This window comes from Microtus oregoni, unplaced genomic scaffold, assembly GCF_018167655.1.
Source record: "Microtus oregoni isolate MIOR12 unplaced genomic scaffold, Mior012 000001F_ref0000356, whole genome shotgun sequence".
NCBI classification, from domain to species: domain Eukaryota; kingdom Metazoa; phylum Chordata; class Mammalia; order Rodentia; family Cricetidae; genus Microtus; species Microtus oregoni.
The window spans coordinates 65,476,638-65,491,807 of NW_024543060.1; the positions used below are offsets into that span (position 1 = coordinate 65,476,638).

The 15,170-nt window shown below is 41.2% G+C and overlaps 1 protein-coding gene across 1 annotated transcript; it reads left to right on the plus strand.

Annotated features, from left to right (window-relative positions):
* The first annotated feature begins 12,910 nt into the window (after positions 1-12,910).
* LOC121460500 (olfactory receptor 6C3-like) lies at positions 12,911-13,849 on the plus strand. The gene has a single exon (XM_041670945.1). It carries the CDS (start codon positions 12,911-12,913, stop codon positions 13,847-13,849), a length of 939 nt encoding a protein of 312 aa, XP_041526879.1.
* The last annotated feature ends 1,321 nt before the right edge of the window (positions 13,850-15,170 follow it).

Genomic DNA, 15,170 nt, shown 5'->3' on the forward strand with positions numbered 1-15,170 from the left:
TGTCAATCACTTTCATGAAGTCAGTTTTTTCTACTTCTTCTTGATTAAGGTGTTCATGTCCTCCTGTTGTGGGGTCACTGGCTTCTGGTGGTTTCGTGTTGTTTTTCAGATTGTTGGGAGAATTCCTGCATTGGCGTCTGCCCATCTCTTCCTCCCAATACTCCCTTTTGGATCTTCTTTTACAGGATCAGGTCTTCTTGCCCACTGATGTACCTTCCCAGTGATGTCACTCCCCAGAGATGTTTCTCCACAATGATGTTTCACTCGGTGCCCAGATCGAAACTCTGCGCTGCTTGGTTAGCTCGCGAACAAAGGGCCCACCCCGCTCGCTGCGGGCAGGCTATGGGAACAAAGGAGCTACTGGCCACTCCTTTGTCCTCCAGGTTCGGTCCCAGCGTCCTAGCAGGCTGGGCAGGGAGGAGCTATGCCCCAAGGAGGGAGAGAGGGAGGGAGACAGGGGGTGTGGGGATCTGGATGTAAGCTGAATGGGATAGAAATAGAGAGGCGGTTTGGGCAGTATAGCCCCTGTAGGATGGCCTGGAAGTGTGGGCGGGCTGAGGTATGTTCCCAGCTGCCGCAGCACTCACTCACCACAATGATGTTTCACTCGGTGCCCAGATCGAAACTCCGCACTGCCTGGTTAGCTCGCGAACCTGAAAAGATGTCTTTTTGGCAAGATAGAACCACTGCATTTTGGAACTCACAGCATCTGAGTTGGCCTGAACTTTATCTGTACAGAACTTGTACAAGATCATTCAGTCGCATTATAGATGAAAGGTACGGAAGCTGTCTTAGTCATTTTTCTATTGCTGTGGTCAAACACCACGATCAAGGTAACTAGCTTAAAAGGAGAAGTATTCATTTGGGCTTATGGTTCCAGAGGGGTACAAGTCCATCACCATCACAGTGGGGAAGCATGACAATTGAAGAAGAAGCTGAGAACACTCATTTTAAACCAGAAACAAGATACAGAAAGTGACCTCAGAATAGCTCATGGGATTTGAAATCTTAAAGCCTGCCTCTAGTAACACACTTCCTCCAGCAAGCACACACTTCCTATATGTGTTACCTGAACAGTTGAGTCATCAGGGGAGCAAATGATCAGATGCCCAATAGTAAGGGAAATGCCATGCAAACTCTCATAGTCTACCCCTTGACACCCATGAGCCTGTGGCTGTACTGTGGTGCAAAATACCTTCAATCCAATTTCAAAAGTCTCTTAGAGTCTCAACACTACTTAATTGTCTCAAGACCAAAGTTTGTTCTGAAACTCAAGGGAATTCCCTAACTGTAATTCCATGTAAAATAAAAGTAAACTATGTTCTTTTAACCTACAGCAGCACAGAATATATGGTACTACTCCAAATTGAAGGAATGGATCATAGTGAGGAAATATTGGATCAAAACAATACCCAAACCCAGCAGGGCAAGCGCCAGATCCTTAGCTCATCATCCAGTGCCAAAAGTAGTTCTACCCTTTCAGCTGTGGGACCTGCAACATACATTTTTCTGTTAGGCTGGTTCCACTCCCTGTATGCAGCTTTCCTTGGCAGACATTTCATGGTTCTGGTCTCTCCAACATCTTAGGGTCCACAGTGCAATGCAGGTTTTACTTCCGCAGTTCCACACAGTGGGCTCTCTGGGCCTTTGCTTAGGGATGCCCCTGCTGCACAAGACCTGACTTCACTGGCTGTGTTTGGCCTGGCCTGGTATGAAGTTTGTCCCCTTTGACTCACATTTGCTGCAGCTTTTTCCCTTTCTAGGATCAGAAAGTTCTCAGGAATTTTCCTTATACAAATTGGAAGCTTAGATGGACAGGGTCTTTATTCCAGTACAGATCAGGCCTCTCCTTAATCTCTTTATCTCTCTCATCACAATCCTTGGCTGAAATATTGTTTCCTGGTGCTCTTTTACTCTTTTTTTTTTATAATTTTTTTTATTAAGAAAAGAAGAAAAAAAACATAAACAAAAAACAAGTTTCCACCTCCTCCCAGCCTCCCATTTCCCTCCCCCTCCTCCCACCCTTCTCCCCCTCCTCCCACCCTTCTACCCCTCCCCCCACTCCTCTCCCCCTCCCTCTCCAGTCCACAGAGCAGTCCAGGTTCCCTGCCCTGTGGTAAGTACTAGGTCCTCCCCCCTCCGTCCATATCTAGGAAGGTGAACATCCAAACTGGCTAGGCTTCCACAAAGCCAGCACATTAAGTAGGATCAAAACCCCGTGCCATTGTCCTTGGCGTCTCATCAGCCCTCATTGTTCGCCATGTTCAGAGAGTCCGGTTTTATCCCATGCTTTTTCGGTCACAGTCCAGCTGGCCTTGGTGAGCTCCCAGTAGATCAGCTCCACTGTATCAGTGGGTGGGTGCATGCCTCGTGGTCCCGACTTCTTTGCTCATGTTCTCCCTCCTTCTGCTCCTCATTGGGACCTTGGGAGCTCAGTCCAGTGCTCCAGTGTGGGTCTCTGTCTCTGTCTCCATCCATCACCAGATGAAGGTTCTATGATGATATGCAAGATATTCGTCAGTATTGCTCTCGGATAGGGTCATTTCAGGTTCCCAATCCTCAGCTACCCAAGGAACTAACTGGGAACCTCATGTTGGGCACTTGGGAGCCCCTCTAGGGTCAAATCTCTTGCTCACCCTAAAGTGGTTCCCTTAACTAAGAATTGTGGTTCCGTGCTCCCCTATCCACCTTTCCTTTATCCCAATTCTCCTGATTCCCCACATCCCCCCTCCTTCCCTTCTACCTTTTCTCTCCCCATCTCCCCTTACCCCCATCCCACCCCACCCCCAAGATCCTAATTTTCTCCCCGGCAATTGGGTCTACTTCCCTTAGCCAAGAGGATAACTATATGTTTTTCCTTGGGTTCACCTTCTTACTTAGCTTCTTTAGGTTCACCTATTGTAGACTCCGTGGCCCTAATTTATGGCTAGAAACCAATTATGAGCGAGTACATCCCATGTTCATCTTTTTGGGTCTGGGACACCTCACTCAGGATAGTGTTTTCTATTTCCATCCATTTGCCTGCAAAATTCGAGAAGTCATTGTTTTTTACCGCAGCGTAGTACTCTAGCGTGTATATATTCCATACTTTCTTCATCCATTCTTCCATTGAAGGGCATCTAGGTTGTTTCCAGGTTCTGGCTATTACAAATAATACTGCTATGAACATAGTTGAACAAATGCTTTTGTCATATGATAGAGCATCTCTTGGGTATATTCCCAGGAGTGGTATTGCTGGGTCCAGGGGTAATTTGATCCCGAATTTCCTGAGAAACCGAAACACTGACTTCCACAGTGGTTGCACAAGATGGCATTCCCACCAGCAATGGATGAGGGTACCCGTTCCTCCACAGCCTCTCCAGCAAAGGTTATCCTTGGTGTTTTTGACTTTAGCCATTCTGACAGGTGTAAGATGATATCTCAAAGTTGTTTTGATTTGCATTTCCCTGATTGCTAAGGAAGTTGAGCACGACTTTAAGTGTCTTTTGGCCATTTGAACTTCCTCTGCTGAGAATTCTCTGTTCAGTTCAGTGCCCCATTTTTTTTTTTTTTTTGTTTTTTTTTTTTTTTAATTTATTTATTAAGGATTTCTGCCTCGTCCCCACAACCGCTTCCCATTTCCCTCCCCCTCCCCCGATCAATTCCCCCTCCCTCATCTGCTCGAAGAGCAATCAGGGTTCCCTGACCTGTGGGAAGCCCAAGGACTGCCCACCTCTATCCAGGTCTCGTAAGGTGAGCATCCAAACTGCCTAGGCTCCCACAAAGCCAGTACGTGCAGTAGGATCAAAAACCCACTGCAATTCTTCTTGAATTCTCAGTATTCCTCATTGTCCGCTATGTTCAGCTAGTCCGGATTTATCCCATGTTTTTTCAGACCTAGGCCAGCTGGCCTTGGTGAGATGGCAATAGAACATCCCCATTGTCTTAGTGTGTGGGTGCACCCCTCGTGGTCCTGAGTTCCTTGCTCGTGCTCCGTCTCCTTCTGCTCCTGATTTGGACCTTGAGATTTCTGTCCGGTGCTCCCGTGTGGGTCTCTGTCTCTGTCTCCTTTCATCGCCTGATGAAGGTTAATATTCCTGAGGATGCCTATGTGTTTGTCTTTGGATTCACCTTCTTATTTAGCTTCTCTAGGCACATGAATTATAAGCTCAATGTCCTTTATTTATGGCTAGAAACCAAATATGAGTGAGTACATCCCATGTTCCTCTTTTTGGGTCTGGCTTACCTCACTCAGGATAGTGTTTTCTATTTCCATCCATTTGTATGCAAAATTCAAGAAGTCCTTGTTTTTTACTGCTGAGTAATACTCTAATATGTATATATTCCATACTTTCTTCATCCATTCTTCCGTTGAAGGGCATCTAGGTTGTTTCCAGGTTCTGGCTATTACAAACAATGCTGCCATGAACATAGTTGAGCATATACTTTTGTTGTATGATAGGGCCTCTCTTGGGTATATTCCCAAGAGTGGTATTGCTGGATCCAGGGGTAGGTTGATCCCGAATTTCCTGAGAAACCGAAACACTGCTTTCCAGAGTGGTTGTACAAGTTTGCATTCCCACCAGCAATGGGTGAGTGTACCCCTTTCTCCACAACCTCTCCAGCAAAGGCTATCATTGGTGTTTTTTATTTTCGCCATTCTGACAGGTATAAGGTGGTATCTTAAAGTTGTCTTGATTTGCATTTCCCTGATTGCTAAGGAAGTTGAGCATGACCTTAAGTGTCTTTTGGCCATTTGAAGTTCTTCTGATGAGAATTCTCTGTTCAGATCAGTGCCCCACTTTATAAGTGGGTTGATTAGCCTTTTACGGTCTAGTTTCTTGAGTTCTTTATATATTTTGGAGATCAAACCTTTGTCAGTAGCAGGGTTGGTGAAGATCTTCTCCCAGTCAGTGGGTTGTCTTTTTGTCTTAGTGACAGTGTCCTTTGCTTTACAGAAGCTTCTCAGCCTCAGGGAGTCCCATTTATTCAATGATGCCCTTAGTGTCTGTGCTGCTGGGGTTATTGGGTTAATTAGCATTTTAAAGTCTAGTTTCTTGAGTTCTTTATATATTTTGGAGATCAGACCTTTGTCTGTTGTGGGGTTGGTGAAGATCTTCTCCCAATCAGTAGGTTGCCTTTGTGTCTTATTGACTATGTCCTTTGCTTTACAGAAGCTTCTCAGTTTAAGTAGGTCCCATTTATTCAATGTTGCCCTTAATGTCTGTGCTTCTGGGGTTATACATAGGAAGCGATCTCCTGTGCCCAGCTCCTGTAGGGTACTTCCCACTTTCTCTTCTATCAGGTTCAGTGTGTTCGGGCTGATATTGAGGTCTTTAATCCATTTGGACTTGAGTTTTGTGCACGGTGATAGATAAGGGTCTATTTTCATTCTTCTACAAGATGACATCCAGTTGTGCCAGCACCATTTGTTGAAGATGCTTTCTTTCTTCCATTTTATACTTTTAGCTCCTTTATCGAAAATGAGGTGTTCATAGGTTTGTGGGATAAAATCCGGGTCTTCTATACGATTCCATTGGTCGACTTCTCTGTTTTTATGCCAGTACCACACTGTTTTCATTACTGTAGCTCTGTAATAGAGTTTGAAGTCAGGGATGGTAATGCCTCCAGAAGATCCTTTATTGTATAGGATTGTTTTGGCTATCCTGGGTTTTTTGTTTTTCCATATAAAGTTGATTATTGTCCTCTCCAGATCTGTGAAGAATTTTGATGGGATCTTGATGGGGATTGCATTGAATCTATAGATAGCCTTTGGTAGAATTGCCATTTTTACTATGTTGATCCTCCCAATCCAAGAGCAAGGGAGGTCCATCCATTTTTTGGTATCCTCTTCAATTTCTTTCTTCAATGCCTTAAAGTTCTTGTCAAATAGATCTTTCACTTCCTTGGTTAGATGTACCCCAAGATATTTTATGCTGTTTTTGGCTATTGTGAAAGGTGAAGCTTCTCTGATTTCCCTCTCTGCTTCCATATCCTTTGTGTATAAGAGGGCGACTGATTTTTTGGAGTTGATCTTGTGTCCTGCCACATTACTAAAGCTGTTTATCAGCTGTAGGAGTTCTTTGGTGGAGTTTTTGGGGTCGCTTATGTACACTATCATATCATCTGCAAATAACGAAAGTTTAACTTCTTCCTTTCCAATTCGAATCCCCTTGATTCCATTATGTTGTCTTATTGCTATTGCTAGAACTTCAAGCACTATATTGAAGAGGTATGGGGAGAGTGGACAGCCTTGTCGTGTTCCTGAGTTAAGTGGGATGGCTTTGAGTTTCTCTCCGTTTAATTTGATGTTAGCTGTCGGCTTGCTGTATATAGCTTTTATTATATTTAGGTATGACCCTTGTATCCCTAATCTCTCCAAGACTTTTAACATAAATGGATGTTGAATTTTGTCAAATGCTTTTTCAGCATCTAATGAAATGATCATATGGTTTTTTTCTTTCAGTTTATTTATATGCTGGATTACATTGATAGATTTTCGTATGTTGAACCAGCCCTGCATCTCAGGAATGAAGCCTACTTGATCATAATGGATAATTTTTCGGATGTGTTCTTGGATTCGATTTGCCAGTATTTTGTTGAGGATTTTTGCGTCGATATTCATGAGTGAGATTGGCCTGTAGTTCTCTTTCCTGGTTGAGTCTTTGAGTGGTTTTGGTATCAGAGTAATTGTGGCTTCATAAAAGGAGTTTGGTAATGACCCTTCTGTTTCTATCTTGTGGAATACATTAAGGAGTATAGGTATTAGATCTTCTTGGAAGATCTGGTAGAATTCCGCATTGAAACCATCTGGTCCTGGGCTTTTTTTGGTAGGGAGGTTTTTGATAACCTCTTCTAATTCTTCGCGACTAACAGGTCTATTTAGATTGTTCACCAGGTCCTGATTTAACTTTGGTATATGATATTTATCTAAAAAAGTATCCATTTCCTTTACATTTTCCAATTTTGTGGCATATAGGCTTTTGTAGTAAGATCTAATGATTCTCTGAATTTCCTCTGTGTCTGTGGTTATGTCCCCCTTTTCATTTCTGATCTTATTAATTTGCAAATTCTCTCTCTGCCGTTTGATTAGCTTGGATAGTGGTTTGTCAATCTTGTTGATTTTCTCCAGGAACCAGCTTTTTGTTTCATTGATTTTTTGTATTGTTTTCTGTGTTTCTATTTTGTTGATTTCAGCCCTCATTTTGATTATTTCCAGTCTTCTACTCCTCCTAGGTGAGTCTGCTTCTTTTTTTTCTAGAGCTTTCAGGTGGGCTGTTAAGTCTCCAATGTGAGCTTTCTCTGTTTTCTTTAAGTGGGCACTTAGTGCTATGAACTTTCCTCTTAGGACTGCTTTCATAGTGTCCCATAAGTTTGAGTATGTTGTTTCTTTATTTTCATTGAATTCCAGGAAGACTTTAATTTCTTTCTTTATTTCTTCCTTAATCCAGCTATGGTTCAATAGTTGACTGTTCAGTTTCCATGACTTTGTATGCTTTCTGGGGGTAGCATTATTGTTGAATTCTAACTTTAATCCATGGTGATCTGATAAGACACAGGTGGTCTATCCAGGACCTTCTGGCTTTCATGGTTTCCATGGAGAAGTCAGGTGTAAGTCTGATAGGTTTACCTTTATAAGTAATTTGGCCTTTTTCCTTTGCAGCTCTTAATATTCTTTCCTTATTCTGTATGCTTTGTGTTTTGATAATTATATGGCGAGGGGATGTTTTTTTTTGATCCAGCCTATTCGGTGTTCTGTATGCTTCTTGCACCTTCATAGGAAAATCTTTCCTTAGGTTGGGAAAGTTTTCTTCTATAATTTTATTAAATAGATTTTCTGGACCATTGAGCTGCCCTTCTTCTCCTTCTTCTACTCCTATTATTCTTAGGTTTGGTCTTTTTATTGTGTCCCATATTTCCTGAATGTTTTGTGATGAGAGTTTGTTGGACTTGCTGTTTTCTTTGATCAGTGTGTTTATTTTCTCTATGGTATCTTCAGAATCCGAGAGTCTTTCTTCTATCTCTTGTATTCTGCTGGTTATGCTTGTTTCTGTAGTCTCTATTCGTTTACCTAGATTTTCCATGTCCAGACGGCCCTCTGTTTGTGTTTTCTTCTTTGCCTCCATTTCAGTTTTCAGGTCTTGAACTGTTTCCATTATCTGTTTGATTGTTTTTCCTTGGTTTTCTAGGGTATCATTCACTGATTTATTCAATTCTTCAAACTTTCTGTTATATTTCTCATCCATTTCTATAAGGGCGTTTTTTACATGCTGTTTAAGGGTGTCAATCACTTTCATGAAGTCAATCTTTTCTCCTTCCTCTTGATTAAGGGGTTCTTGTCCTCCCGTTGTGAGGTCGCTTGTTTCTGGTAGCTTCATGTTGCTTTTCAGCTTGTTGGGCGAATTCTTGCCTTGACGTCGGCCCATCTCTTCTTCCAAATGCTCCCTATGGATCTTCTTTTACCGGATTAGGTCTCCTTGCCTACCAAACGCTGTCTCTCCCCAATGTTGGTTCTCCCAATGCTGGGTCTCCTGGCGCCGAAAGATCAGGCCTCCGTGCTGGTTGGGCAGCTCGCAGACAAAGCGCCTACCCCGCTTGGTGCAGGCAGGCCACAGAAACAAAGGAACTGCTGCTCCCCGGGAGCCCCGGGTACTCGGACTCAGCGCCCAGATAGGCTGGGCTGGGCGATGCCACGCGCCTAAAGAGGGCAGTGGGGGCGAAGTGGGGAGGGCTCTGGACGGAAGCTGGGTGGGCCAGGAAGAAAGAGGCAGCACCCGGGGAGTAGAGGCCCTGCAGAGAGCCCAAGCAGGACAGGGGGCCAAGAAACCCCCGAGCTCCCCGTCCCAGGCTGGCGCCGTGGGCCCGAAACTCACCCCAATGCTGGGTCTCCTGGCGCCGAAAGATCAGGCCTCCGTGCTGGTTGGGCAGCTCGCAGACAAAGCGCCTACCTCGCTTGGTGCAGGCAGGCCACAGAAACAAAGGAACTGCTGCCCGCCCGGGAGCCCCGGGTACTCGGACCCAGCGCCCAGATAGGCTGCGCTGGGCGATGCCACGCGCCAAAAGAGGGCAGTGGGGGCGAAGTGGGGAGGGCTCTGGACGGAAGCTGGGTGGGCCAGGAAGAAAGAGGCAGCAGAGAGCCCAAGCAGGACAGGGGGCCAAGAAACCCCCGAGCTCCCCGTCCCAGGCTGGCGCCGTGGGCCAGAAACTCACCCCAATGCTGGGTCTCCTGGCGCCGAAAGATCAGGCCTCCGTGCTGGTTGGGCAGCTCCTCTTTTACTCTTTAAACTATTCATTTGTATTTATTTCTGTTCCATTTTTCCTTTTTATTGTAGCTCTGTTTAAGCTCTATTATTAATAACTAAGTAGTTGGTGCTTGTGTTGGAGTTTCTAAATGAAGAGAGGATAGGAACATATGATGTCTGCCGAGAAATTTGCAGGCAATGAGTGGTACCAACCCAAGAGAAAGTCTGTTAGGGATCCAGAAGGTGATGTTGTAGTGATGGAGTTTCTAAAATCTTTAGGTCTTACATCATGCCACCACATGCTCTTGACACTGAGATATTAATTACAAGATTAAATGTTTGTTCTTTTGGGCTTAGTCTTGTTTTCTATGCTCATTCTTCTATTTTACTTATTTGTACACAATGTATATGTGTGTACCTCGATGTGAAATATTCCATATCTGAATGAGAATATTAACTTTGTGCTGTTATTTGTTAGATATAGCTAATAAGTATTAGATATAGCTAATAAGATTGTTTAAAAGTTTGAAACATTGGTGAAATGAACAAATCCCTTTGGTACATCCACCAAAATTCACCATTGAAAGCAGTTATTTGCTTATCACTGTCTACTGAAGAATTTGAGTGTGTAGATAAGTGTGTAAGAAGAATAGCTCTAAGATCAGTGTTACAGTTGAGTGCTACCAAACTTTAAAGATGAAATTTTACAGGATGTGATGTGAACTCCTTTTCCATAAAAATGGAGTAGTGAGGATATTGAAACCCAGAAGAAGAATGTGTACTTACTTAATTTATTCTTCAACAGTTTAATATATTTATATATTTTAGTCATATTCTTCTTATCAACCTTTCTCATCCCTCTCATTCTTTCAACAAACTTCTTCTTCTCAAGATTAGCTCCTCTACTTTCACAATTCTTTTTACAGCCTATTGATTTTAATTAGGGACACTCCTACACCATGGATGAAGGGTTATTTACTAGGATATGGGCAGCATGCTAAGGGCTACACCATTGAAGAAAATCGCCCCCTATCCTCCAGTAGCCACTATCAGCCCGTGGTTCCTCAGGAACAGCTAGGCCTCCCAAGCAAGATCTTGTGCTTATCTTGAGTCATCAGCCGCAACTGTTGTGATCTCATGAATGCATTTTCACAAACTAAAGTACAATACTATTTTTAAAAGTATTTAAGTAATTTGAAGTCATTCATGCTATTCTATTTTGGCAGAGTTACTAATGCATAAAATGTGAATCTAACTTTAATCTTAACCAACAATAAATCATATAAAAGTCTTCTTGGCATCCAAAGCAATTGTTACAAAAGGATGAATTTTATTTTTAGGTAATTTACCAAGGAAAGACATTCATTTCTGAGTGTTAACTGAAAAAAAAACAAGATAGGAAAGGAAAACAGTAGAACATTTTATGCAGTGGAATCTCACAATGTCTGTATTTATAGGATATGTAAATTACAATAAAATATAAACAAAATATAATACAATAACTGAGTATGTGATTGTGTTTGTGTGATACATAGAAACAATTTGATTTGCTATAATTTGTCTTCTTTTGACTAATCAAAAGATCTGAAGGAAATGCAAGGAAAAAGTAAAGATAAGTCTCCATACATTGCTGTGGTTCTGGATGTCATATTGTGGAGCACATATGAATCCTGATATTAAAAAATAAAAAAACAAAGATAAGATACTAACTTTTGAAGATACTATAAAAATGTTTTCTTTTAGTACTATATTCTGCTCTGCATGGGCAGAACTTACTAATTAGTAAAATATTAGTAAGAGTTTCAAAGAAGAACTCATTGTCGGACAGGTTAGTCTTGAGTTTAACTAATCCCAAATGAATAGAGGAAGAATTATCTCCTGAGCATAGCCTGAGTCCATGCCCTTATTAAGAAAATTGCTTGACCAAAGGGAAGCCAGACTGAGTGTTATCAATTGATTGGTACACTTTTTCTAGATCTCTCTATATTGTTTGGTTTTCAAGAAAGAGGAGTCACGACATCACCACACATGTCTTGAGCTTCTGCGTGCATCCTTCTGTTTTTTAGCTGAGTGTATCAGGGATTTATACTCTGGACAGAGAAGGTAAGGCTGTATTTATGCTCGTGCAGATTTCAATCTTTATCTTGTCAAGAGACTTTCAACACGCTCTACTTTCTACTGTCCTAAAACAGTACCAGTTTCTCCATGTTCTTAAAGAGTTGCATGGATGACAATATTATGTTTTGGACAAGGATCATAGCATATTTAATTTCTGTGAAATGATAGAAGTAATTGAAGATAGTTTTATTTTTATTTCTCAGTGAGACTTTAGCAGTACCGCAAGAAATTCAACATATACTTCTTTTACATGGCAGTTTTCTGTGTATTACACAGAGGCAATAATTACCTGAATGACAAAAACATATTCTGAACAATAATATTAATATGCTTAATTTTCTCTTTAAATGGCAGAAATTAAGTCAGGGGTGACCACTGTAAGGTTTTATATTTGACTGATATTACTTTCAGCACCAAACAATATGTTTCACATTTGTGAGTAAATGCATTTTCATCTATCATCCAAAGATTTAATATACTGGAAAAATCAAGGACACCAAATTATTAAATATATTTATTACTATTGCATTTTTTTTTTGGTTTTTCGAGACAGGGTTTCTCTGTGGTTTTGGATCCTGTCCTGGAACTAGCTCTTGTAGACCAGGCGGGTCTCGAACTTACAGAGATCCGCCTGCCTCTGCCTCCCAAGTGCTGGGATTAAAGGCGTGCGCCACCACCGCCCTGCTTACTATTGCATTTTATTATATTTTAAATATCATGTAAACCATATAATAGTTACTACTCAGTTTTGATGACATAGTGATGAAATAAATATACATATTCCTAAAGAAAAAAACCACAGAGACTCAGAAGACAAGACAGAAAAAGCTGGACAGTGCCCGTTTTCAGCTTTACTTCTTATCCCTTGTTGACTCCCTGCGTCGAAAGTAGCACATCACACTGTGATAACCACACACTCTGTGATGACTGTTAGCTCTCAGGAGAGAATAGTACTGACTGATAGGAGATTACAGTGTGGAGGATGAGGTTTGATGAAGTAAATCCTACAGATTTTTTTTATTTATTCTGTTGATTCTTTGAGAAGGGAGGCACTATTATGCTTTGAGATAAAAGAGCTTTTGCATTTGTTCCTCTTTTTCCTCAGGAAAGTTTAAAGACAAGAAACACATTTACTAAGGTTGAAAATAACCCTGACACATTTGAGTTCAGTAAAAATTATTGATCACTCATTTTCTACAAACAAACTATAGAGGTTCGAAGTAATATTAGAATTGAAATTAAATGTTATATATTCAGTCCTGAAAGCATACAATATGTGTTTCATATTAAAAATGAAGATACTAATATATATTGCTATACAAATCTATGGTGCTTCACTACACACACAGAAATGACTGAATATAAAGTCTTTGCATATAATGGTTGAAGGGAGATTTATGCACCTATCTATATGTTTTCTTTTAACAAGTTATTTTCTGTTTAATAGAAATGGGCAGATATTGCTTCATTTATTTGACTACAGTAATATCAATATTTAAGCTTTAATTCTCTTACATTAAATTTATGCTTCAATTTTTTTAACCAATAGATTTTGTGGACAATAAATCAGCATGAGAAACAACTCTATGATTACCGAGTTTGTGCTCTTGGGAATATCAGACACACCAGAACTGCAGGTTGTAATTTTTTTCTTTTTATTCATTGCTTACATATTAAGTGTGTGTGGAAACCTATCCATCATCACTCTTACCTTGCTTGACTCTCGCTTAAAGACGCCTATGTATTTCTTCCTCCAGAACTTCTCATTCTTAGAAATTATGTTCACCAGTGTCTCTGTCCCTAGATTTCTGAGGTCAATAATTACGAAAGTTAAGAGCATTTCCTACAACAACTGTTTTGCTCAGTTATTTTTCTTCATCTCCATGGGAGTGTCTGAGTTCTTTCTTCTAACTGCTATGTCTTATGATCGCTATGTCGCCATCTGCAAGCCACTGCATTACACTGTCATCATGAGTCAGAAAGTCTGTGCCCTGCTTGTGCTCTCCTCATGGCTGGTAGGATTTCTGATGATCTTCCCCTTAATCATGCTATTCCTCCAGTTAGATTTCTGTACTTCCAATGTCATTGATCACTTTTGCTGTGACTACTTCCCCATTTTACAACTCTCCTGCTCAGATACAAGGCTTTTAGAGGCACTTGGCCTTTATGTTGCCTCCATTACTCTGCTTTTCACACTGGTCCTAGTGATCTTGTCATACATCTACATCATCAGCACCATTCTGAAGTTCCCATCTGCCAGCCAGAGGAAAAAGGCTTTCTCCACCTGCTTCTCCCACATGATTGTCATCTCCATCTCATATGGAAGCTGCATCTTCATGTACGTCAAACCTTCTGCCAATGAACGGGCATCGCTGACCAAAGGGGTGGCTGTTCTCAACACTTCAATTGCTCCCATGTTGAACCCTTTTATTTATACATTGAGAAATCAACAAGTCAAACAAGCCTTCAAGGATTTGATTAATAAAGTAATGTTTCATAGAAACAAATGAAGGCATTTGTTAACATTAATAACATTGTACCTTTTCAAAATAGGAGGGATGAAGCTTTACAGTGTGAGCTAATTGGTTCCATATTTTAAACTAACTATGTATGGGTGTTTTGCTTGTCTGTATACCTGTGTGCCTGTTGCAAGCCTGGTATCCCTAGAGACCAGATGATGGCCCTGGTTTCCCTAGAAGTAGAGTTACAGATGGTTGTGAGCTACCATGTGGTTCTGGGAATTGCACCAGTGTACTCGGAAAGAACAGCAAGCCCTTTTAACTGTAGACCCATATCTCCATTCCCTCTACCTTCTTTTTAATTTTAAAGTTACTATGTCCTCTTTTCCATTAAACCTGTGTGGGTATTGTCCAACATTTCATCTGCCTTGGAACATTCAACCCTGGAGGAGGTGGAATCGCTGAAAAATGTTATGGAACATTTGATAGTCATCATTATTGTGGAATAAGAACCTGTGTTTTGCTGCTGTCTCTGCCAACAAAAGATGACGTTAATGGTAAAGTGCATTTACACTTGGTGCTATTTCCTCCTCATTATATTCTTCTTAATTTCATTGGGCGAAGTTTCTCGATCTTCCTTTTCTTACCTTGATATAAATAGGTATTATGTTTATATTCTTTTAGATTGTATATATATATATATATATATATATATATATATTCTCTCATGGCTATTCCTTTTTGTGCATGTATTTGGGGTGTTGTGCATATGTCGGAGTTTGTGTACATATGTGTGAATGTGCATGCTGTGTATATGGATTCTAGAAGACAGTATTGAGTGATAGATAGTAAGAGTGTCTATCACCCTTGCCTTTTCCATTGAGGCAGGATCTCTCACTGAACCTGGAGTTCAGCTGGGTTCACCACAGATAAGCCACAGTGACCCACTTGCTTCTGTTCCCTTCAGTTCCTGGTACACAGTCATTCATGGGATTGTGCTCAGATTTCTGTGGCTTTCTTTCTTTCTTTCTTTCTTTCCTTTCTTTCTTTCTTCCTTTCATTTTTCTGGCTTTAAAATTTTTTATTACTTTATAAATAATACCAATCAAAATTTCCATTTCACTCCCACTACCGCACTTACCTTCTCCCCTCCCTCTCCAGTCTCAAGAGAGGGCAGGGTACCCTGCCCTGTGGGAAATCAAGGCCCTCCCCCATCCATCCAGGCCTGGGAAGGTATGCATTCAAATAGAATAGGATCCCCCAAAGCCAGTACATGCAGTAGAAACAAATCCCAGTGCCATTATCATTGTCTTCTCAGTCAGCCCCCATTGTCAGCCACATTCAGAGAGTCCAGTTTGATCACATGCTCGTT

Coding starts and splice junctions, on each gene's coding strand:
- LOC121460500 (XM_041670945.1), top strand. CDS start 12,911: ATGAGAAACAACTCTATGATTACCGAGTTTGTGCTCTTGGGAATATCA.